The following is a 27,450-nucleotide window of genomic DNA, read 5'->3' as shown; positions in this document are numbered from 1 at the left end:
CGTCTGGGGCTGTGGGCACCCTTCTCGGGTGGGGCCCGGCGTTGGGCTCTCCCGGCACGACGGGGGGGCTGCTCTCCTGGTTGGGCCGGGGCTGCGCTCTATGTCCCTGAATGCCTCCCTGCTCTCTGGCTCTGGGGGCCCCGCGGCGGCCCTGCTGGGCCTGGCCTGGTTGGCGGACGTGATCGCCCCGGGGGTGGTTGTTCTCTGCCTGCTGCCGAGTGGCATTGGGAGGTTCTGGCTGCCACGGCCGCTGCGGCGGGGGTCTTGGTGTGGGGATGGCTGGGCACTCTCCCTCCTTCTTTTTACATTCCATCATCCATTTTAGAAGAACAGAAACACTCACTTAAGCACCGGTATTAGCTCACCTTTGCACAAATGCTTTGCGTGATTGAATGAAATAATTCACACTAGTTGGTTTGAAGGCATAAGTGTTCGTGTGTGAACACTATCTGTATTGTGTACATGTTGACATGTGGACTTTTTTGCAGCTAGCAGGTGTGTTTATAACATTTGAGTGTGTGGACAGGCCCCGCCCTTTGAGATTTGTATTACATCTGAACATTACCGTAATGATAAACATCCAGTAGCTTGTTGCTTTATGCTGTTTCATGGTTTTATCCCCCCACCCCCCTCCTATGATCACCCTCCTATCCCCCCCCTAACATCCCTCTCTCTTTTCTTCCCTTCTTTCCTTTTCCGTATGGTCCAACACAAAAGATTTTCAAATATGATTAAAATGAATAAAGTTTGGCCTCGATTACAAAAGGGGTTTATTCAGACACACCTCTGGTTTGTCAGAAGATTTATAACCCCTGTTGTTAAAGTAAAATATGTCCAACACAAGAAGACTTTAGCTCTCATCTGTCTGCCCAGCTGTTGGACGGGACAAGTAAAAAATAAAAATAAATAAAAGAAAGGTTGTTTTCAAAACAGACATGTCAAATGTAAAACCAACAGTTGCATTTACATTTTTCTTTGCAAAGACGTGCACAAAGTAATAATTTACTGTTAAATCTTAAACTAACTAGAATGTAATTTGAAATACGTTGAAATCCATACATCTGTAAAACCACTTCCTGCTTAGGGTCACGGGTTGTTGGAGCCTATCCCGGTTGCTCTTGAGTACAACCTTGACAGTCTGTTAGTCCATTGCAGGGACAGATAGCCACGCTCACACAAACATTCATTCATTTTCTTAACTGTTTTTCCCTTTTGGGGTCACGGGGCTGCGGAGCCTATCCCGGCCACTTGTGGGCGAAGGCAGGGTCACCCTGGACAGGTTACCAGTCTGTCGCAGGGTAGAAAGTCCACAAACACACAGCCATTCACTCTCACATTCACACCTAGGGACAATTTAGAGTTGCCAATTAACCTATGAAGCATGTTTTGGACGGTGGGAGGAAGCCAGAGACCCCGGAGAGAACCAATGCATGTACGGTGAGAACATGCAAACTCCACACAGAAAGGTCCCCCATTGATGTAGTTTTTCACGTCTCCCAGCCGGGACCGGAGGCCTTCTTGCTGTGAGGCAAGAGCGCTAACCACTGTGCCACCGTCCAGCCCTCACACAAACATTCACACTTAAAAGCTTATTTAGAATCACAAATGATCCAATAAAGCATGTTTTAGACTGTGTGAGAAAGTACCCATACAAACTCCACACAGAAAGGACCCAGCAGGGATTTGGACCAGGCCATTCTCACTGTGAGGCAACTGTGATAACTTGAACACTGAATGCGATAAGCTTCACGGTATTGTTATCAGTGCATACAGATGACACTAACACGTTTTAGGCAAGATGCTTAGACATCATATAAGCTGATATTGCATTTTATTAGAATTTAGGAACTGAGTTCAGCCTTATGGGAGGAGGGGGTGGGCAGGAGAGTCCATTGTGCAGACAAGGTCTTCCACTAAATTGTTTAGCAAGAAAACGGAAGAACTGAAAACAATTCTAATTAAAAATACAGAAGATATCTCTTAATTATAAATAACTCATATTCAATCGTCAAGTATTAAACTGTTTTTATTCTGCTTTGATTATTCCTTTCATTGGGTTTTTCTTCCCTTTGCTGCATGGTTTGCAGCAGGCTGCAGTCTCCCATGAGCAGAGGGGAGCATGTGCATCTTTTTTTTCTAAGCTCTACCTGGAGCTGGACACCAGCTGCAAGGCTTAGAGGGCTTAAATACAAAAGACTGTACAGGTGACAGGATTATGCTTCAGTGTTCTGATGTTAATTAAGGTCACTGACGTTTAGGTGCAACAGACAGAAAATCTTTTTAGCAAAACATGAACAAGTATTATTTTATTCTGCTTCTAGAATTGATTATACCTGTATGCTTAATCTTAAGTGTCATCTTTACAAATCATTAAGCCTCAGTCAACTGAGTCTACTTACCTGTGAGAGCTCACTGGCATCTATCCGACCATCATTGTTTATATCAAAGCTCTTGAACATCGCATCCACCAGCTGCTTTTTGGCAGCCATGGAGTCATGGAGAGCTCCATGGAAAGCAGAACTTGTGAACCGTTTGTCATGCAAATCCAAAATCTTTGTTTTCAGCCGATGGTAGTCACTCAGCCGGCAATCATCATCTGGTGAAAGAAAACACAGAAAACCATCCCATCAGATGGAGGAGAAAACACTTTGATGACCCTCCACAATTACAAAGTCCTAAAGATGATAAAATAATATTAGCAAAAGAAAAAATGAATCTCTTCCACAGCAAAAGGCAGCCGAAGAACATCTGTCTGTGTGCATCGCAGCAACAAAAGCAGAGGAATCTTTTCTTCAGAGGGTGTGCACAGAATGCCTGTGCCTTCTACCATCATGCTCCAGTTTCATCCATTCAAATCCATCACACAGGTGTCAGCAACAAACCTGACAGCAGTAACCTCTTTCATTAAAGACTCCAGAAATAACATCTGAACTACATTAAAGGTTCTGCTGAAGTAAAAACAATCAATACGCTTTAAATAAGCTCCTCTGTGATGGATCTGGAAATCTTCTTTTTGTATAATAATTACCAGAGATAATGCGAACAAGTACAAAAAAAACCAAACTGGTGTTTAGTGGAAAGTGTTTTGCATCACTGGGAATGGTGCAGCTCAGCCACAGTGTCCAGTGTGACCACTAGAGAGGAAGAATGTGAGCCACGCTGGCTATCATATGAAACACTTTAACTTAGCAAGAGATGATGAAGCGGGAATATTTTAGTTATGGAGCTAATGAGATGTCTCTGCAGAAAAAATGACTGTTCACTGAGGGCTGATAAGTGCCTAAGGAGAATCAGAGCACTGTCAGAAACCAATGACATGTCATTAGCAGACGTGTAGGATCTCATTTTGTCACATAAATCTCTTCCAGCATTTTCTCCGTGAAACGACTTGAGTAATCAGTGAAGGCTAAAATGAGGTGGTCTATGCAATCCCGGCGCTAACCATCATGCCGGTTTAATAGGAAGACCATCTCCTTCCACTCTGCATGGAATCAATGGGCTGTCATCCAGTCTTTTTCGTCTTCTCAGTGATCATGAGAAGTCCCCAGCACTTCTTTCTCTCTCTCAAAATGTGTGCTTACAACTAAAGCTCAGCATCTGCAGACTCCATGCAAAGTATGAGAGCTGGGTTTATTGATGCAGCATACAAACACATTAACCCTTGTGCTATCCTAAGCAATTTAACGTTGGGAGTTGGGTCATCTAGACCCACTAGACAGTGCTCTGAACTTTTTTTTCTTCAATGATTTGTGATCTTCACTGGTGTCCATGGATTACATGAAATCTTTCCACCTTTATCCACCTTTGTCATGGTAGGGAGAACACGTCAATGGAAGGGGGGGGGGGTCATCTAAGATAGCACAAGGGTTAAAAACCTCAAAGCTATGTGCAAAATGCTTAGATAAACTTATTCATGACATGCTTTTTTAATGTCATCACAAAATAAAAACTTTTCTACATCTAAACAAGGCTGCTGATGCCAAAAATATGAAAAAAAGAAAACATTTCATCAGCACTGAAACAAACTGCTGGTGATTATCATGTCCCTTTGCATAGAAGTCTTCACAGGTCTCAAACTATCAAAGAGATTATCTTCACTTATGCTGCTCTTTGATTGGTTAGAAACTCTTCCTTTTTTTATCTCGGGCAAGAAAAGTTTTTTTTTTTTGAGAAACTAAACTGGGTGTTGACATAGGAGCTGCACTGCTGCTCTGGGTCTGGCCTCCAATAACATGAAGCATAAAAAATCATAAAGGTGACAGGTGAGATGAATGACTGCAGGGAAACGCAACTGGAGGGTTTGGAAATGCAATAGCATGCTTACAACTTATCCAAGTCGTAGCAGGGTCTATGTTGTTGACTGTAAGCTGCCAATGGCCACAAGTGACAGCCTGAATAAAAGTTAGGTGGCTGATTTCATGTCCTGGATGTCTAAAGGTCAGTCCTGTCAAAGACATGTGCACTGGCAGCATCAAACATGTCCGCCCTATATTTGCAAACAAATGCTGTCAAAAAGCCAGGTCTTCTGCAGCTCCACTCAGTCTGATTCTTCCTGGTCGTACATTCAACATAAAGTGAACTTGTTTTACTTTGTCATTCATTTGTAAAAATAAACTTTATATGTTGTGTGAAATTTGTACAAAATGTAAATTGAGAAAAACATTTTTAAAGTTAAAAAGCATTTTTATAGAAATTACAATTTGAGTATGCTCCAAAACAAGCACTAAGAGCAAATTCTGAAAGCTTTTTTGATTTATTTTGACCTTTGTTATATGCAATTCATGTCTTTATAAAGGAGGGTTTTCATTGACTGTGGTGGAGTTCAGCTCGAGGTGTGCAGTTTCTGCACATTATCCAGAAAGCTAGTGTTGATAAAAACACCAAAGAAGACAAATAATAAAGTGGCTGTGTTATACTTTCTGATATATATTCAGAATCCTGCTGAAACTATGATGTAAATAAGAGGAAGCCGCTCTGAACATCCATCACACGTGTGGCTAAAGGCTAAATCTAACTGTGGCACACTCCTTGGTAGGAGAGCAGAGTTTATGTAAACTGATGAGCTGAAAACTCAAGTCTGCCCCAAATCCTTCCCTTTCACCAACACAAGTGCATTTAGACCATAACACCATAATAACACTACCTTCTTTGACAAAGTCTCATTAGAGCTAGATTCCTTTATGGAACAATGCATGGCAACCATATGATTCTATTGCTTTTGCTAGCTTTCACATTTGAATCAATGAGTTTTCATAAGCAGGTGAAGCTACTGGTGCAAAGGAACTGAGCAGAGTCATGCACAGTCTAACCAAAGTTCCTCTGCCTTTTCATTCGTTTTTTTTTTCTGATGTTATCCAAGTATTTGTTTTAAAGTTAAAAGATTTATTCTTAAACTGTATTTTATGAAAAAAGAATGAAGAAATCCTTCAGTGTCAAGGCTACTTATGTGGCTGGTTCAGGTCTCCTGTGAAAGCACATTGTGTTTCTTTAATTAGTTTAAAATGTTAGGATATACGTTTCTGAAGGTACTGTGAGGAGTCAAACAGTTTTATTGATTTGGAGTTATAGGATTTATTTGGTTCCAGCATCTGCTGTGAGAGACCAACATTACTACAAGAGTTTTTTTTATTTTTTTGTCTTCTGTCTGTGATAGTATAAATTGAATTTTCAGAGTACGGACTTTTAGCTGGAGCTGTTGCCAGACCCTCAGTCTTAATGACAAACGTGTTTAACTGCTTGGGTTGACTTTGCCAACTCGTGGGTCTGTAAATCCCCAGGAGCAGTTTGTGGAGAGAACTGCTCTCCAAACTCTCTAACTAAACAAGCTTCAGAAGAAAACAGTAGTTTTCATGAACAGATTAGAAGACGTGACACTTAGTGTGCTAGTGGACTAAAATGGTCCAGCAGCCCTGTGTGATTAAGCAGAGATAGCAGAGAAATGGAACCCCTCCTTTGATTTGGTTGACTTTCAACCATAGCTCTCTGTAGAATAAACCATAGACTGAACCAAAACACTTGGGAAAGGTGAGCTGTTCCATCAACTGTGTATTTTGAGGAGGTATTGGGCAGAAAGGTCACTTTAGCATAAAACATGTTTGAAAGACTAAAAAAGGAAACTGGTCGGGCTTTTAAGTCCTCTGACTTTTATTCAATAACAAGGACCTGCACCATTTGATTTCCCCGAATTTACCCATGAGACATTTTCCAACATCTCTTTGATTCATACTTATTCAGAATCATAAAATTGGCCCATTTATTCTCCACTCACAATTATTCTCTTTGGTCTGAATAATCTGTGTTTTCACACTGAAGTTAACCACATCAAAGTCAGTTTTCAATTGACGTCCAAGTGCTACCGGCTGCTCGTATATTAAAAGCGGGCCATTCTGCACCACTGGTCATCTTTAACTTAGATTTTGGGCACAAATTATAAACTTGTCAATTTACAAATTTACACATTTTTAGACCGCATCCCTCCCAAGAAACCCAGCCAGGGCAAAGCTCCAGCACTCAAAAAACACAAAGGTCCAACCTCAGCAGGAGTCTTCATCGGATGCCGAGCATTAATGCCGTCTTCCCATTTATATACAAATCCTACGGTGGCCAGAATGGCCAAACTGATGTCCAATCATCGCTGGGCACCCAACCAATGTCAACATCCCCCGTCGAAAGCCCGCACTGCTATTATACAATTTCTAACTATTGGATGGTGGCAGTGGGATGACAGCGCGGGGGCAAGGGGGTGGCATTCATAAATCGGACTATCATCAGATGATATCGGGGACCTTGGAGACCCTCCCATCAATCAATCATCACGCTGCTGCCTTCCCGCCACCTGCACTGCCACCGGGTGTCCTCCAAATGTGCCCGAGCGGCTTTTGACCGATGTCTGGTTGTCGTAGAACTTTAACTTTTTCCAACAACCTCCACAGTCGCTGCGTGGCATGTGAACAAGTGATTGCTGGCCAGTCTAAGGCACACCTGTGCAATAATCATGCTGTCTAATTAGCATCTTGATATGGCACACCTGCGAAGTGGGATGGATTGTCTTGGCAAAGGAGAAGTGCTCACTATCACAGATTTAGACAGATTTGTGAACAATATTTCAGAGAACTGCTTATTTTGTGTATGTGGAAAATGTTTCACATCTTTGAGTTCATACCATAAAAAATGGGAGCAATAACTAAAGTGTTGCGTTTATATTTTTGGTCAGTGTAAAACAGTCCTTCAAGAACACAGGTGGAGTGAAAAAAATCCCTCCCTGTCCACTGAGGCCTTAGCAGTCACTGAACAACCCCTTTAAAAGCAATGCTGTTTTATTTATATAGAGCAAGAGTTAGCTCAGCAGAAAAGCTCAGCTGAAGCTGCCCCGTCTCTGCCCATCTGCCCCCCAGCTTTCCCATCTCGGTATCCAGAGCTCTGCTGCTGCACAATGAAAGCACAGCGTGGCCACCAGCTAACCAAAATCTGAGGTCACTGATTGCAATTGCTGAGAACATTTAAAGGAGTCATTGTAGTACCAACCAAGTGGGACGGACAGACATGACATGGAGGTGTGACCCCCCCCCCCCCAAAACCTGTTCTGTCCAACAATATTTGCATGCTAACACAACCAGAACAAATCCAGACAAAACACAGCTGTTAACCTTCTACAGTTTACAAGAGAACATCTAGATCTACTGAACAGAAACCTTTCCAATAACCTGAATCTAGGTTGTTAAAGATCTAAGTGTCTTTTCAAACACGTTCGTGTTGATAATGTTGGTTGTATTGTAAAAACAACCAATCCATTAGGTTTTAGCCATGACATCACAGTTCAAAGACATAAGTTCAGTCTCTGTCTTGCCCTCCCATAAGGCAGTTGAAATTCTCTCCATCCTAACTTTTATTGCTGTCACCTTGCCAGGAATGAAAACAATCAGGAGTTTTGAATGCAACTCTATACTAACATCTCAAGTCACTATTGTAGAGAAATCCTTGACAGGAAAACCTTGTGGTTTTTGGCTGATAGGCGAAAAAGTGAATCTTGTGATTTTGTTCCAATGATATAAACACAATACAAATACGCAAAAGAGAATATTATTTTTATATTTACCTATAAACATGTATCAAGCAAAGTTTTGGACCAGAAAAGTTGACACAGCAAATAACTTGATAAAGGTATCTTCGATAACTTGCACCTGTACACTGATGATACCATGTTGTACACCTCAGCACTTTTAATTGAGCTTGCTATATGAAAGCTCCAATCAGCTTTTAATCAACTGCAGAACACCTTTAATCATTTAAAATTGATTTTAAACTCTAACAACAATAAATATATGCTGTTCTCTAAAAGCAAAGCAAAACTCCAAAACCTGCCCTCAATTACCACAAAAGAAGGACATTTTGTTGAACTGGTAACTGAATACAAATACATTGGTATTTTAATTGATGACTGTCTAACTTTTAAACCACATATTCAGAAACTGGTTCACAGGCTGAAACCAAAATTAGGCTTTTATTTCAGAATCAAATCATGTTTATCATTTGAAGCCCGTGAGAAACTTGTCACTGCTACTTTTATGTCTGTCCCTGATTTTGGTGATGTGATTTCTATGAATGTTTCTGCTGATGCTTTGCAGGCTTTGCATACTGTTTTCATGGTGCACTGCATTTTGTAACAAACTTGAGGTCACTAACCCATCACTGTGTTCTGTATGCTCTGGTGGGTTGGCCCTCCTCGTCCCATCGCAGATTGAAACATTGGTACCTTTTAACTTACAAATGTATTTTTGGGTTGGTACCACCTTATCTCAGCTCATAGAACTGAAGAGCAGCAGCAGCAGCTACAGCCTGCGCTCTCAGAACCTGCTCCTGCTTTCTGTGCCGAGAGCACACAGAAATGGGAATAAGGCTTTCGGATTCGCTGCATTGCAGTTTTGGAATGAACTCCAGAAAGAGTTTAAATTCAAAGAGTTGGTTTCTCTGAACTCTTTCAAATTACTTTTAAATGAACGTGACACAAAGCTATCAAACTGCAAATGCTTTATTTAAGACCTTTTAATGTTGTTTGAGTGTAAATATGAGAAATGTGTGTTATTGTTTTGCTGCTGCCTCTTGGCCAGAACGCTCTTGCAAAAGAGATTTTTAATCTTAATCAGTTTTTTATCCTGTTAAATAAAGGTTTAATAATAATCTTTAAAAAAAGGTTTTAAAAAAAGAAGAAAAAAAGAAATATTATGGATTATTGTACAAATGCAACTTCAACAGTTCAACATGAAAAAAGTTTTCTATGTGTTTTTTTTCCTCCAAAAAAAAACGAAGAATATTTTGCTTTTTCATTAGCAAAACACAGCCTTTCAAATTATTGGAATATAGACACAAAAGATCTGTAAAAATGAATAAAACGGACTAAATATGATTATTATTTCTCAGCACTGGGAAGGTTTTTTACGGAGCCCGTGTCCTGACATTAAGATATAAAAATATATCTTGTTCCCACAGATTAATATCTTGTTCCCACAGGTTATTATGTCGTTCGCACGAAATACTATTCCGTTCCCACAAGATACTATTCCGTTCCCACAAGATACTATTGCGTTCCCTCAAAATACTATTCCGTTCCCTCGAAATGATTAACTCGTGCGAACGCAATAATTATGTCGTTCGAACGCAATAATTAATCCGTTCGAACGCAATAATTATTCGCGTCATAAGTCATACACGCGGATATGCTCTCTGTACGCCGGCAAAAGCCGCTTTCAGCGGTAACTTCCGTGTCTCTGTGACCCATATTCGTTCAAAAAAGGAACATGAAAAACAAAAATGATCACTTTATTACCGTCTCAATGAATATAAGAAAAATATCAAAAGATTTATGATAACTAGGCTGCTTTGTCATACGATAGCTCCTGCTAGGCTACTACTAGCTCCGCCGCAGAGCTCTCTGATCATGTATGCCGGCATTTGGGCAACTGGCTGGTCTGTTGTCAGACAGCTGATATTGTGTGACCAAGGTCTAACAACAAGGGTCACAACAAGGGTCTAACAACAAGGGTCACAGGGACACGGTCACACCGTGTCCCTGTGACCAAGGTCTAACAACAAGACCAATGATTGGCCAGTGATTGGCAGCACAGCACGCTGGGAAACGGGACGTACTGCTATTGTTGTTATGCTACAAGCTAAAGGTAAGTGCTTTAGGCGAAGCATCCAGCTTAATATGATATTTTTCAGATTTTCATCGAGAAAAATAACAGATCGACCATTCTTGCTTTTATTTTTACCCCTATTGAATGCTCACAGAGACACGGAAGTAGCGGCAGGAAGCGGCTTTTGCAGCAAGATGACTGAGGGCGTACCAGATGATGTGAACGTGAATACGATGGATGCTTCTGTGCTTTTTAAAATAAATAAATCTGTTCACTAAACATCCTCCGTGTCTTCAATGCAATGTAATGAGACACACACAGACAGAAATGTGAAGGTATCTGCTGTAAATCTATGACGTAAATGAATAACAGGATCAATGATCGGCTAGTCAGTTAGCATGTAGCCTAATAGCCTTCGAATGTAAAGATACTGACTGCTAAAGTTAATAAAAGACAAGTCCTGAATATTATTATTCCTATTCGACCCTAAACTACAAAACTACAATATCAGCTGTCTGACAACCCACCAGCCAGTTGCCCAAATGCCGGCATACATGATCAGAGAGCTCTGCGGCGGAGCTAGTAGTAGCCTAGCAGGAGCTATCGTATGACAAAGCAGCCTAGTTATCATAAATCTTTTGATATTTTTCTTATATTCATTGAGACGGTAATAAAGTGATCATTTTTGTTTTTCATGTTCCTTTTTTGAACGAATGTGGGTCACAGAGACACGGAAGTTACCGCTGAAAGCGGCTTTTGCCGGCGTACAGAGAGCATATCCGCGTGTATGACTTATGACGCAAATAATTATTGCGTTCGAACGGATTAATTATTGCGTTCGAACGACATAATTATTGCGTTCGCACGAGTTAATCATTTCGAGGGAACGGAATAGTATTTTGAGGGAACGCAATAGTATCTTGTGGGAACGGAATAGTATCTTGTGGGAACGGAATAGTATTTCGTGCGAACGACATTATAACCTGTGGGAACAAGATATTAATCTGTGGGAACAAGATATATTTTTATATCTTAATGTCAGGACACGGGCTCCGTAGTTTTTCACAGAATCCTGAACATCTTTTTCTGATCATTTGCCCTGTCGACAGAGTGGATTCAGGTATCCTGCTGAACCACTGGCAGAAACCAGAAACTAATGGAATTCAAACTTTTCTTCTTTAACTTCAGCAAGGTTGTTTTCATCCTAAGCTTGGCAGTTTGGTTACTCTGCATGCTGCTCAGCATTTTTGGAATCAAAGCTCAAGGTTTGATGTATTGGGCTTGTAGGCAAGACGAGTCTTTTCAGCCGTATACAGACTGGCACAAAAAAACCTATAACTTCTCTAACTCAACAACTTTGAATTTACTGTCCAGCTATGGCGTTTCATCTTTGCCATAAAGTGAAAGGGCGTAAAGACAACTGAGCGGCGTTTTCAGGAAGTGAGTGAGGAACCTTACAACCACACATGCGCAATTTTAACCGAGCGACCCCACATTTTACAACTACACGCCTGCAATCCAAACTGAGCCGTGATCCTGCACACTCACTTCCCCTTTGCGTGCTCGCCTGGGTTTGCGCGCAGTGTTAGGGGGGCGTTTTTGTCACTTGGGGGTGGAAACCTTTCTGGTTAATCTGATTGGCTGCATTTAGCATGTCAAATCCGGCGAGGCAGCGGGGCGGGACTTTCATTTAGAGGCTTTAATAGAAAGGAAACGGCGGCTATCACGTGGATTAAAACGGTAACGAATGCAGTGATTTTCACATGAGAAAAACTTACAGCACAAAAAATCCCGCTGCACTTTCTTACCTTGGTCTTGGGTTGTTGGTTAACGTTTCAATCCACGGTACATCCGCCGTTTTTTCTATTAAAGCCTCTAACAGGGGTGGCGAGCAAGTTTGACACCAAGAGCCGACATTTCTAACTGTGATAATCAAAGAGCCACACCACACACTGACCTGCCAGATACACACACAAACACACAATTAAAGCCACATTATTTCCCATAACACACTCCTTTACTTACAATACAACAGCACTTCAACGGCGCAGTTTTAGTTCTGGCTGTTTTTTTCTGTATTTAACGTTAACACATACCGGTAAAACATGCACGCTAGTGTGTGTTTCAAAAAGGCAGCGAGCTCAAAACTGAGTTGGTTGTGATTTATTTTTTATTTTTTCAGTCATCAGTCAGCATCCAAGAATCCATTAAAGTCTTCATCTTCTGGATCTGAAATGAACAGCTGGGCCTAATTTTTATAATTTTGTTGATGGTCCCTTGGCAGCCGGCTTGCCTTATTCACGCTGCATTCACTGCTTCAAACGAACAATTCAGATTAAAAGGCAATTCCCAGTGTTTCCAAAACAAAGTTTTTCTGCATTATGCTCATATCTGCCTCTTTGTACTATGGGGGGGTGATGGATCTACACCTAAACCAACACTTCTCTACTATTTATGCCAAAAGAAAAAACACGGACTCAGATGAATTCAATTCACGTGGAGAGAAAACTCTGTGGTTTGTTCTGAGTTCTGCAAAGGTCTGCTCCCACTTTTATTACAATCTGGGCGTTACCTAACATACAGCATATGAGAACTACTCTACAAGGAGGTGGTTGTAAACACACACACACACATACACACACACAGCCCACAATGGTCATAAAACAAAGAGACATCCGTTCCCAGGAGATTGCTTAGTTAACCCCAGGGGATTAAGGCCATGTCTGCAGATCAAAGGTCAACAGTCAGCTCCTGTGGCTTCAGGGCCGTTCTTGCAGGTCAAAGGTGGACTTCTAATTCCCAGTTCAATGCAGAGATAAAATTCTTCCCGCTTTCTCAGGGCTGTTTCTCGCAAAAAATTAATACACTTTTTACAATAAGAAAGTTCAGAGTAAATATGGGATAACTTATGTACAAATTTATTCCAACTGGGGGGGGGATTCTCCTTTCACGTCCTCACCTCTCTCTGTACCGTTCTCATGCTGTTCTCTCCTAGATCCTCTTTACCAAAGTCACACAACAACACATTAGGGCTGCTCCGTACATTTTGGAGAAAATTAAGGTCTTTTATGTTTGCCTTATTTTTGTGAAAGTACGCTATATGTAGAAAATATGATCAAAGGCAGAGAGCCACATGCAGCTTAAGAGCTGCCTGTTAGCCAACCCCTGCTCCAAAAAATGAAAGTACCGCCAGCTGCCTCGCCGGATTTGACATGCAAATTTTAGCCAATCAGATCAATCAGAAATGTTACTGCTCCCAAGTGACAAACACACTCCTGAACACCACCCCCCAAGAGACAAAAACGCCCCCTGTGAGGTTCCTCACTCAGTTCCTGAATACGCCCGCTCAGTTGTCTTTACGCCCTTTCACTTTATGGCAGTCATGAAACGCCATATCCAGCCTTCCATCCCACAGACGAATTGAAGGCGAGGTTAGAGATGTGTTGTGATCTATAACACTGGCAGCTCACAGCAGGGAACTGTAACCTGGTGTTTCTCTGTACACCAGCTGCCGCACATTTGGCCTACTCTGCAGCTAGTATTGATCGGGTCATAAAACATTCAAGTTTACACAAAGGGATGAAACAAGTATATTTTTTTAATAGTCTGCACTTTTAACCATTTTAGCAGCTACACTAGATTTGAAGTTTTATACCGATTCCAACACAACTCATACAGCACTTTTTACACAAGCAGCTAGAATCGTATTTATTTGTCCTGTTTTAGGACATGAGAAGAACCAGAACATGGTAACTCACACAAATGGGGTTTCTTACTGTTCATCTGGGTTTCCTTTTTGCTGGGCTGTCTGTCTGTCGGTAGGGAGGAGCAGACTAGTCATGTTTCATCTGTGCCCTGAATGTGCATTTTTCTCAGTCAGTTGGACAGTAAATATTCTGATTTTCTGATGTATGGGATAAACTGTCTTCCTGATAGTGAGCTCATTTCTCCATTTGACAGATTCTCACTCAAACTAAAATCCCAGGTAAAAAGTAAAAGCTCCTTCATGATCAGTGTTGCCATATAGAGTCATGGTTTTCCAGCCCAAAAGTCATATAAAAGCCACCAGGTCTCACAAAATTTTTGATTTTAGCTTTGATGTATTTGGATTGACAGAAACTTGGCTAACTGACAATATAGCAGATACCTTTAATATCATGGATTACGTACATGTTTATAGATGTAGAGAAGGCAGGAAGGGAGGAGGGGTGTGACATTGAGGAGCTTTTTGAGTTTGAAACAGAAGTTGTAGCCATAGAAACAAAGTTCTCCATAATCCTTTGTATTTATAGCTAAATTTGTCTCATAATTAACCCTTGTGCTATCCTATGACCCCACCCTAACATTGACATGTTCTTCCTACCATGATAAAGGTGGAAAGATTTCCTGTAATCCATGGACACCAGTGAAGATCACAAATCATTGAAGAAAAAAGGTTCAGAGCACTGTCTAGTGGGTCTAGATCAGTGTTTTTCAACCAGTGTGCCGCGGCACACTAGTGTGCCGTGGGAGATGGTCAAGTGTGCCATGGGAAATTACCCTCATTAATCATTCACTGATCTAAAAACATTTTCCATCTCCAGGAAATCAGCTCTGTGTTCATCCAAACAGGCCCTGATAAAACACTGAGTAGTGAGGAATATAAAAGATCTTAAAATTACTTTTTCTTTGTGTTTATTTGATTCTATTAAAGACATTTCGATAAGAATGACGGTATTTACCTGCAGCTATAGCGGTTTGCGGAAAAGTCCCGCCCCTTTACCTGTCTCCGCCAATCATTGTTGAAGGCTTAATCACATGTCAGCACTCTGACCAATCAGAAGTGGTTAAAGTCTTCACTTCCTTGTTCTTAATTCTGCTCATAAAGTCTCTCAGTTCCAACAAAAATACCAGCTAAAGCTCGTCTTTAGCGGTGTAGCTTTCCACAGAGTCCGGTGTCAGACCGTGTCAGACCGTGAACAAAACAATGAAGCTCACAGACGCGAGTCTTTCTGCCTTTTTTCGGCAGTTTTCACACTACATCTCCCATGATGCATTGGCTTAAAGGGCCAGTGTCCCAGCGCACAATGAGTGCGCGTGAAATGTCTAGAAACCTCAACGGACAAACAAACAGTTTCTAAATTTTCTAATTTAACTTTTATCTCATCTCTTAGAAAAAACAGCCGCAACTTCCTGCTTTTTTGGCCACAATTATCACAAAATGCACGTGAGATTGCGGGGGGGGGGGGGGGGGGGGGGGGGGCTGTCGATCAATAGAGACCATGAATTTCTGCTTTTTTTTTTTTTTTTTTTTGATGCTGGTGTGCCGCGGGATTTTTGTCAAGGTTAAAGTGTGCCGTGGCTCAAAAAAGGCTGAAAAACACTGGTCTAGATGACCCAACTCCCAATGTTAAAGTGCCCAGGTTAGCACAAGGGATAAACAGATTAATATTAAAATCACCCATTAAATAACACTTCTATCCCTCTTTAGAAACTATGTCCAATACATTAGAAATATTAGCGACAAACTCAGTCAAACTACAATTAGGTGGTCAAAGAATATCTTGACATTATGTATTCTCATAGATTTTATCCAATGATTACAGTCCATACTAGAGTGACAAATAATTCAGCAACCCATATAGATAATATCTACACCAACATACTCGATCAAACTATGAAACCTGGGGTGTTGTGCATGGATGTGGCTGACCACTGCCATATTTTTTTAATAACATGCACTGAGATTAGACAAAGCCCTGTGTTGGAAAGTATTAAATATAGGAGGAATCTTAGTGAAATTAATAAAATTAAAATTTAGAAATATATTCAGTCAATTACAATGGACTGAGCTGTACCAGCTACAATATCCCGAAAAGGCTTTTACTTTATTCATGAAAATTATTGCTGAAGTTTACAATTCCTGTTTTCCTCTTCAGCCTGGGCCTTATAAGGCCAAATGTTCAAAACCATGGATCACTTCCGCTATAATAAAATCCTTGAAGACCAAGCATAAGTTATATAAAAAAATACCTGATTGTCCTACAACGTACAATAACTTAGAATTAAAAAAAATATAGAAACAGGTTAAACTATAGCATAAGAGGAGCAAAAGTTCACTTTTATGATATATACACTGACCAAAAATGTAAACGCACCACTTTTGTTATTGCTCCCATTTTTTATGGTAAAGAAAAGGCCACTCTGAAATCTTCAGTTTTGTTTTATTGAGGGGGTCAGGAGACTCAGACAACCAGTCAGTATCTGGTGTGACCATCATTTGCCTCATGAAGTGCGACACATCTCCTTCGCATAGAGTTGATCAGGTTGTCTATTGTGGCCTGTGGAATGTTGGTCCACTCTTCTTCAATGGCTGTACGAAGTTGCTGGATATTGGCAGGAACTGGAACACGCTGTCGTATACGCCGATCCAAAGCATCCCAAACATGCTCAATGGGTGACATGTCCGGTGAGTATGCTGGCCATGCAAGTACTGGGATGTTTTCAGCTTCCAAGAATTGTGTACAGATCCTTGCAACATGGGGCCGTGCATTATCATGCTGCAACATGAGGTGATGTTGTTGGATGTACGGCACAACAATGGGCCCCAGGATCTTGTCACGGTATGTCTGTGCATTCAAAATGCCATCAATGAAATGCACCTTTGTTCTTTGCCCATAATACATGCCTGCCCATACCATGACCCCACCACCACTCGATCCACAACATTGACATCAGAAAACCGCTCACCCACACAACGCCACACACGCTGTCTGCCATCTGCCCTGAACAGTGTAAACCGGGATTCATCCGTGAAGAGAACGCCTCTCCAACATGCCAGACGCCATCACATGTGAGCATTTGCCCACTCAAGTCGGTTACGACGACGAACTGGACTGAGATCGAGACCTCGATGAGGACGACGAGCATGCAGATGAGCTCCCCTGAGACGGTTTCTGACAGTTTGTGCAGAAATTCTATGGTTATGCAAACCGATTGTTTCAGTAGCTGTCCGAGTGGCTGGTCTCAGACGATCTTGGAGGGGGACATGCTGGATGTGGAGGTCTGGGGCTGGTGTGGTTACACGTGGTGTGCGGTTGTGAGGCCGGTTGGATGTGCTGCCAAATTCTCGGTAACGCCTTTGGAGACGGTTTATGGTGGAGAAATGGACATTCAATTCCCTAGCAACAGCTCTGGTGGACATTCCTGCTATCAGCATGCCATGTCTGTGGCATTGTGCTGTGTGATACAACTGAAGATTTCAGAGTTGCCTTTTCTTGTGGCCAGTCTAAGGCACACCTGTGCAATAATCATGCTGTCTAATCAGCATCTTGATATGGCACACCTGTGAAGTGGGATGGATTGTCTTGGCAAAGGAGAAGTGCTCACTATCACAGATTTAGACAGATTTGTGAACAATATTTCAGAGAACTGGTTATTTTGTGTAAAAATGGGAGCAATAACAAAAGTGTTGTGTTTATATTCTTGGTCAGTGTAGTTAGCCCAGCATAAAAACAATGTTGCCTGCCTTTGGAAAACTATCAACACAATACTGAATAAAAACACTACTAAAAAGCAGCTATCCAATGAATTTCAGGTTTATGATAATTTTGTTTCAGACCCTCGCAAAATTCCTTCAAAATTTTACTCCTTTTTTTTCTGAGATAGGTCCTACTCTGGCTTCAAGGATCACACCTAGTCAACCGGACCATTGGAGTATCTAAACCAGGGGTCACCAACCCTGTGCCCGCGGGCACCCCCGAGCACCCCTTGTGGCGCCCGCAGTGAATGCTCTAAAAGTAGCACTGCTCATATAGCATATCAATACATTGTGGCGATCTGGGGGTTAGCCCCGCCTTCAGCTTTTAAGACTCATGGGAATCTCGGGTGTGTTAAATCGCTCACCATGCTGTGAGCAGAAGTGAGGTTAATGCTGTTTGGCTGGTTGTGAGTGTCGTGCTCAACAAACCAGGGTTGTGCTTTGCATGGGGCATGGGTAGCAGGTTCTGACATGTCCAGTGGGGCCACTACTAAGTAAGAGGATAGTGAATTAAGACTCGGGCGAAACGGTACTTGCCTGGATAGTAGAGGGTGGCGATTCAGTGCTTGCTATTAGTAATTGCGGCACTTTAGTTCTGCTATCGTGAAACATATGGCAGAGTATGGAACGGCCTGAAACTTGCGAATCGGCGCTCCTGCCTTTGAGAAAGAGGCACGTGTGTGAGGAGGAGAAGGGGAGGGGTAGTGGGCACAGGTTGCGAGGTAAAACGGCACACGGAGACCATTGCGCAACACCTGGATCATCGAGTGGCTTAAATTACTCAGCTCATTCTAATAAAGTCATTCTTCACTAACTATTGCGGACATTTTTAATACTTGTCTGTATTTTTTCCATATACATTTATTTTTACGGTTGTTTAGTTGGTGATAGTAACGTATAAATAAATACAGCAGGTAATGCAGCTGCACTTTTTCAGACAATAAATAAACAATAGATCATTTGTTCATGAAAGTAAAATTAGGAAAATGCCAAACATTTATAAAGTTAATGATGTTTTATGAGACCTACACATGATTTTCACAGAAACAGGTGTTAAATAATCAAATCCCTCTGACACGTTTCACAAAGACACACACAGGGGCAAAGACACACACAGGAGCAGAGACACACACAGGACCAGAGACGCATACAGTGCCAGAGACACACACAGGACCGGAGAGACACACAAGACCAGAGACACACACAGGACAGGAGACACACACAGGACCAGAGATGCACACAGGACCACAGACGCATACAGGCACAGAGACGCACACAGGACCAGAGATGCACACAGGACCACAGACGCATACAGGACCAGAGACGCACACAGGACCAGAGATGCACACAGGACCAGAGAAGCACACAGGACCAGAGACACACACAGGACCAGAGATAAACACAGGACCAGAGACACACACAGGACCAAAGATGATACAGGACCAGAGACACACACAGGACTAAAGACGCACACAGGACCAGAGACACACACAGGACCAGAGACGCACACAGGACCAGAGACACACACAGGACCAGAGACACACAAAGGACCAGAGACACACACAGGACAAAAGATGTACACAGAACCAGAGACACACAGAGGACCACAGACGCACACAGGACCAGAGACGCACACAGGACCAGAGATGCACACAGGACCAGAGACGCACACAGGACCAGAGACGCACACAGGACCAGAGATGCACACAGGACCGGAGAGACACACAAGACCAGAGATACACACAGGACGGGAGACACACACAGGACCAGAGATGCACACAGGACCACAGACGCATACAGGACCAGAGACACACACAGGACCAGAGATGCACACAGGACCGGAGAGACACACAAGACCAGGGACACACACAGGACGGGAGGACGACACAGGAACAGAGATGCACACAGGACCACAGACGCATACAGGACCAGAGACGCACACAGGACCAGAGATGCACACAGGACCAGAGACACACACAGGACCAGAGACGCACACAGGACCAGAGACACACACAGGACCACAGACGCATACAGGACCAGAGACGCACACAAGACAAGAGATGCACACAGGACCAGAGAAGCACACAGGACCAGAGACACACACAGGACCAGAGATAAACACAGGACCAGAAACACACACGGGACTAGAGACACACGCAGGACCAAAGACGCATACAGGACCAAAGACACACACAGGACCAAAGACACACACAGGACCAAAGACACACACAGGACCAAAGACGCACACAGGACCAGAGACACACACAGGACCAGAGACATACACAAGACCAGACACAAACATAGGACCAAAGGCACACACAGGACCAGAGACGCACACAGGACCAGAGACGCACACAGGACCAGAGACACACACAGGACGGGAGACACACACAGGACCACAGACGCATACAGGACCAGAGACGCACACAGGACCAGAGACACACACAAGACCAGACACAAACATAGGACCAAAGACACACACAGGACCAGAGACGCACACAGGACCAGAGACGCACACAGGACCAGAGACACACACAGGACGGGAGACACACACAGGACCACAGACGCATACAGGACCAGAGACGCACACAGGACCGGAGACGCACACAGGACCAGAGACACACACAAGACGGGAGACACACACAGGACCACAGACGCACACAGGACCAGAGACGCACACAGGACCAGAGACGCACACAGGACCAGACACACACATAGGACCAAAGACACACACAGGACCAGAGACGCACACAGGACAGAAGACACACACAGGACAGAAGACACACACAAGACCAGAGACACATACAGGACCAGAGACGCACACAAGACCAAAGACCCACACAGGACCAGAAACGCACACAGGACCAGAGATACACACAGGATCAGAGACACACACAGGACGGGAGACACACACAGGAGCAGAGACGCACGCAGGACAAGAGATGCACACAGGACCAGAGACACACACAGGAGCAGAGACACACACAGGATCATAGAAGCACACAGGACCAGAGACACACACAGGAACAGACACACACACAGGACCAAAGACACACACAGGACCCAGGACACATACAGGACAAGAGATGGACACATGACCAAAGACGCACACAGGACCAGAAAAAGCACACAGGACCAGAGACACACACAAGATCAGAGAAACACACAGGACCAGAGACACACACAGGACCAGAGACACACACAGGATCAGAGACACACACAGGACCAGAGACACAAACAGGACCAAAGACACACACAGGACCAGAGACACACACAGGACCAAAGACACACACAGGACCCAGGACACATACAGGACCAGAGACACACACAGGACCCAGGAGACATACAGGACAAGAGATGGACACAGGACCAAAGACGCACACAGGACCAGAAAAAGCACACAGGACCAGAGACACACACAAGATCAGAGAAACACACAGGATCAGAGACACACACAGGACCAGACACACACATAGCACCAAAGACACACACAGGACCAGAGACGCACACAGGACAGAAGACACACACAGGACAGAAGACACACACAAGACAGAAGACACACACAGGACAGAAGACACACACAAGACCAGAGACACATACAGGACCAGAGACGCACACAGGACCAAAGACGCACACAGGACCAGAAACGCACACAGGACCAGAGATACACACAGGATCAGAGACACACACAGGACGGGAGACACACACAGGAGCAGAGACGCACGCAGGACAAGAGATGCACACAGGACCAGAGACACACACAGGAGCAGAGACACACACAGGATCATAGAAGCACACAGGACCAGAGACACAAACAGGACCAGACACACAAACAGGACCAAAGACACACACAGGACCAGAGACGCACACAGGACCAGAGACGCACACAGGACAGAAGACACACACAGGACCAGAGATAAACACAGGACCAGAGACACACACAGGACGGGAGACACACACAGGACCACAGACTCATACAGGACCAGAGACGCACACAGGACCAGAGATGCACACAGGACCAGAGACACACACAGGACCAGAGACACACACAGGACCAGAGACAAACACAGGACCAGAGACACACACAGGACTAGAGACACACACAGGACCAAAGACGCATACAGGACCAGAGAAACACACAGGACCCAGGACACATACAGGACAAGAGATGGACACAGGACCAAAGACGCACAGAGGACCAGAAAAAGCACACAGGACCAGAGACACACACAAGATCAGAGAAACACACAGGACCAGAGACACACACAGGACCAGAGACGCACACAGGATCAGAGACACATTTAGGACCAGAGACACACACAGGACCAAAGACACACACAGGACCAGAGACACACACAGGACCAAGGACACATACAGGACCAGAGACACACATAGGACCAAAGACACACACCTGTTTACACAGAACATCAAACACCACGCAGAAACGAACTTATTGCTAAACATTGATGTCAGCAGTTCAGCTCTAAAAAAATGACAAAATAGCAAAGAAAACGGAACAATTTTATTTATTATTTCTATTTATTATTATTTCCTGACTTTGTTTGTTCATATTTATGTTTAAAAAGTTAAAGTTAAGCTAAAGTTTTAAAGGTTTAAAAGTTTAGCTTTAGTGTGATCAATAAATGTTTATCTTGTTCGGCCCGCAACCTTAAGTGTGTTAGGCCCCCTCTGCAACTGAGTCTGACCCCCCTGTAATACGAGTCTAGAAAATTCCTGCATTTTTTTGTGTAAAATGAGCAAATAAAAATGATTTTGTGTGCCCATCCAATTGTCTATCAAAGATTAATGGACCATCTTGAAAACAATAACATATTATACTCTTACCAGTATGGTTTTAGGAAAAAACATTCCACTTACAAGAGACTGGTGCATTTAATTACTGAAATCTATAAAGCAAAAAATAGAAAAGAGAACACAGTTGGTATTTTTTTTTAGATTTGTCAAAGGCATTTGACATTCTTAATCATACTATTCTTTTGGATAAGCTTGCACTTCTTGGCATCAAAAACAACTCTTTACTTTCATTTACAAGTTATTTAACCGATTGATATCAAACCGTAGACTATAATGGACTAGAGTCCTCACCCCTTCCTCTACAATGTGGTTTACTTCAAGGTTCCAAACACATTCCATACCCAAGGTCCTCTGTTGTTTTTAATCATATGTCAATGATCTACCTAACGCATCAGTTTAACTTTTAAAAAAATATTATTTGCAGATGACAACAGTGTATTCTATACCCATAAGGATTTAGATGCTCTCAAAAATGTTGTAAATGATGAACTGGACAAGATATCTACTTGGTTTAAAGCTAACAAATTGTCACTCAATATAAAAAAAACACTTTATATTGTTTGATCTAAAATCAAATGCCATGGATTTTTTACTTTTAAAGTAAAAATTGATAATATTCCAATTAAAATGTTAGCTGTGTTTGTTTCCTTGGTGTACTTAGTGGATGAATCCTTGTCGTGGAAATCTCATGTTAGTTTTATTAGTACAAATACTGCCAAAATTGTGGGTATCCTAGGTAAAACCCATCATTTGATGAATACAAAGGTTGCAATTATGTTGTACTATTCAATGATATATCCATTAGTCACTGTAATATTGCTTGGGCTAGCACACACCAAACTAAACTTGAACCTATTCTGCGTTTACAAAAACGAGCTCTGAGAATAACATTTAATTTAGGACATCGACATTCATCTGAACCTTTGTTTTGTCAGGCCAGTGTCCTGAGTGTCTATTGAGTTAACCAACTTCCAACTGGTAAGTTTGTTTTCAATTCTATTGGAAAACTGCTTCCTCAACATTTCACCAACATGTTCAATTTTAATAATGAATTTCATGAATACGGGGCGGCTGTGGTGCAGCGGTAGGGCGGTCGTCCCGTGATCGTAAGGTTGCAGGTTCGATTCCCGCCTTGCACGCCCATGAGTCGAAGTGTCCTTGGGCAAGACACTGAACCCCACCTTGCCTCTGGTGGTAGGCGGGCGCCTGTGTTTGGCAGCGGAGCGACCACCAGTGTGTGACTGTGTGTGTGAATGTGTGTGTGACTGGGTGAATGGGTCTGTGACTGTAAAGCGCTTTGTCCTTGTAGGAAGAAAGGCGCTATATAAGTATACGCCATTTACCATTTACCATGAATACCCGACTTGGGGTGGCTGTCTCATCAGAGCACCTTTCTCTCGCATAACTCAGTCACAGTTTAGTGTCTTATATAGAGGATGTAAAATTTGGAACAGTCTTCCTTCCTTTTTCAAAAACCTTTCACAAACTTGGTTTAAAAAATCTCTAAAAAGGTTTCTTTTTAATAATGGTATTTTTCCATATGGCATGTCTTTGTACTTTACGGTACTGTTCTCTAGTTTATAAACGTATTGTGGGGGTTGCCACATGTTAAGGCCCTTGTGGGTTTTTGGCAACCATCCATCACATCCAGCATTGTTGTATATTCTGTTTTTATTTACTTTTTTTGGATAAGTGATAAATGAAATAATAATAATAATAACAAATTAAAAAATAAAACAAAACAAAACAAAAGTGCAGATTATACTGCCAAGCCATAAATAATTGTGCTCACATTCTATGGTGGTCAATCTAATTTTCATTTCATTCTTTTGAAATAGTACTGTGCATATGTCACCCAGCATAACATGACAAAATTCAACACATTTGGCAGTTTAGTTGGTCTAATGAGTTGAACTAAACATAGAGAAATTTACAGCTTGACTTTTTAAAAACGCCCACGATGCAACACCCAACGTTATCGCTCTCCCACCACACTCCCTTTCTCTCCATCACTCTCTTTACGACTTTCGCAGTAAAATAGCTTCAGGCAGTATTGACAGCTGTTGTTCACAATCTATTTTTATAAACACTTTCAGGGATTGATAAGCAGAATAAATAAAGTAGTTATAAGCAAAGGAAAGAAATTAAGGTTGCTGAGAAATCCAAAAAAATCATAAGAGGAATGAAGCCTTTAGCCAGCTGCGAAAAATCTCAGGACCCCAGTTTATTTGTTATCTATATAACACAATATATAGTGTGTTTCTTAATCATTTTTACCATTTATTAGTCTTTACATGGCATAAAGCAACAAATAACAGTTACATAACATACAAGAAAAACAGCATAACTATGTTGCCACAAAGAAATGGACAACTTTATTCCAACTGTGACCAACTTTTGAATCATTGAAAACATTTAGGTTACCATTTTTTGGCTGCATTGGCTCAGCTTTTTGAGAAGAGTTGAAATGATAATGCCTCGTCAGCGCCTCAGTCAGCCTCCAGGGGCAAACGCAGAAAAGATGATTAATTGGCCCATTTGTCATCTGATTGTTTGGGATCTGTGTGCCTGTCCTCTGAACACATCTTTGATGGAATAATAGTCGTCTTAGTTGTATAAATAAAAATGATTACAGGCTGCTTTTCAAGCTGAGCGAGCTACATAAAAACTCATCGATCAATGTCTTCAGTTAGTGGTTGTTTGGTGGAGAAACCCACAAAAATCCCACTTCTCTGAACTGAATCACTAAAAAACAGCAACAAACTGACAGCATAAATAGTTTAGCATGTAAATAGATGCTATGCTTGTTCAATAGGTGGAGGTTAGAGTGGGATGCGTCATAAAAAGGATGAAAGACATACAGCTTTGGCTGCATGACTGTGTTTAATATCAAAGCTAAGGTTGGAATGGGACAGAGGCTTCAATTTAAATCCATGATTGGTTTGGGGTGAGTGTCACAGTTCAGATGTTTCATAAAAAAACAAAATACGCAATGTAGCAGTTTCAGAATAACGTAACCTGTTCTGTGTATCCACTCACCAAAACATTCAATTTCTTTGGCTGATGTGTTCATAACACTATTTGTTCAAGTTCAAGTCAGGTTTGTTCCCAAATATACTGGATGCACATGATATACAGCACAGATGGAATTTTCTTCCTCTCAACCCACAGTGCAAACAACCATTAATAATAACAACAACAATAATCTAATGTACAAAATATACAAACATCTACAGATTTACAATCTGGGACCTTAAAAGGACCGCAGTCAAACAAGGCACCACACGTTAAAAATACAGAAAGATTTTAAAAACAACAACACTGAGAGGTTAAAAGAGTTAAAGGGAAAAACTATAAATGTCATAAAAACATGAAAACAAAAGATAAAAGCAAACCAATAAAAACTATAAAAGAGTGTCCCCCCTGACCACCAGAGGAAGCCGTCTCCTAAATATGAGACCTTCACCTGTCCTCCGTTTCTTACACTACATCTCCCAACAGCCACTGTTCCCTGTACCCGGACTCTCCACCAGCTGTTCCTCATTCAGTAATCACCTCAACTGTATTTAATCTAAAGATTTTAAATTCCAAGTGGAGGGTAGTCACGATGGGGCTGTGGTGGTCCCGCAGTGGTCCCGCGGTGATCCCGCTTAAGTGTGCCAATTAGAACCCAAGCAGCAGCATTCTGGACCAGAAGGCGGCGTGAGAGGTATGACTGGCTAACTCCAAAATAAAGAGAATTGCAGTAATCTATATAATGAAAGCATGGATTACTGACTCAAAATGCTGGTTCAATAAAAATGGTTTCACCTTCACCAACTGCCTCAAATAGCAGAAGCTTAATTTTACCACTGAGCTAATTTGGCAAGGAAGTTTAAAATGACTGTCCATTTTAGAACTTAGGTTTAACTGAGACTCTTTTTAATGTGGAGCCAAGGGACCAACTCCACTGTGGAGGAGCCACATGAGCTGCTTGGGCCGAACACTATCACTTCCGACTTTTTTAATTAATACTTAAAAAGCTTAGGGCCATCCAGTATTCAATGTCTTACAAACAAGACAGTAGTTTTGTAATGGAGCAACCTTTCCTTATTGGGAAATAAATCTGACTATTCTCAGCGTAGCAATGAAAGGGAACTCTGTGTTTTCCCTTTGTCAGATGACCAGAAGTTATCATTAAAAACCCTCGACAGTGCAAACTCTGTGCTGTGTAGGGTTTTTGAGCAACACTGGAAACTCTCCAGGACATAGTTTCTTTTAAAGATAGACTCCAACTTTTTCCAAAATCTTAGAGAGAAAGACCAACCTAGGAATTGGCCTAAAGATGGCCAAATCAGATTGGTCGAGGTTTAGTCTTTTAATCAAGGGTTTAACAACAGCATGTTTGAAACTTGCAGGTACTGCACCCAAAGACAGATAAGTGTTTACAATAGTGCGGATCGACTGCACTATGCTGGAGAAAATTTATTTAAAAAAGTGAGGGGGGAGGCATCCAGAGGAGAGCCTGATGGCTGCATGTGATTGACAACATCCTCAGAAAAGAATCACCGGTTCAAATGACTGGAGCAAAACTCTAGCGGGAAGGACTCTGAAAGGTCAGAGCAAGGTGCTGAAATGACTGCTTTGATATCAGCAACCTACTGCGTTAAAAAAAAATGGGGGGGGGGGGGGGGGGTATCACAACTTTCATATATTCAGGTATTTAAGTGCAAATGTTACTACAGAAAAAAACAAAGAATTTCCATTAAGAAAAATAATTTAAAATGTACCTATATCTATCTAAAGATGATACAATACTGCAACCAATGTCATATCTATTCAGTTGATGCCAGAGGTCAGAGGAAAATGGCCAGTAGAGCATCTCTAAACACACAACTCATTTAACCTTGAGGCTGATGGGCTACAGCAGCAGAAGACCACACCGGGTGCCATTCCTGTCAGCTAAGAACAGGACACTGAGGCTACAATTCACACAGACTTACC

The 27,450-nt window shown here is 42.3% G+C and overlaps 1 protein-coding gene and 1 long non-coding RNA gene across 2 annotated transcripts in view; one reads left to right on the top strand and one right to left on the bottom strand.

Annotated features, from left to right (window-relative positions):
• Positions 1–27,450, bottom strand: part of fstl5 (follistatin-like 5) — a 256,580-nt gene that overhangs the window by 121,357 nt on the left and 107,773 nt on the right. The window contains exon 5 of the mRNA XM_078953833.1: positions 2,400–2,596. Coding sequence (XP_078809959.1) covers positions 2,400–2,596 — 197 coding nt within the window. The remainder of the gene's footprint in view (positions 1–2,399; positions 2,597–27,450) is intronic.
• Positions 10,046–10,412, top strand: LOC144994816 (uncharacterized). Its single transcript, XR_013658459.1, has 2 exons — positions 10,046–10,172; positions 10,288–10,412. It is a non-coding gene; the product is annotated as an uncharacterized LOC144994816 (long non-coding RNA).

Source organism: Oryzias latipes, chromosome 10, assembly GCF_053564925.1.
Source record: "Oryzias latipes strain Hd-rR chromosome 10, Olatipes_Hd-rR_3.1".
NCBI classification, from domain to species: domain Eukaryota; kingdom Metazoa; phylum Chordata; class Actinopteri; order Beloniformes; family Adrianichthyidae; genus Oryzias; species Oryzias latipes.
This window is presented reverse-complemented; position numbering and strand designations above follow the sequence as displayed.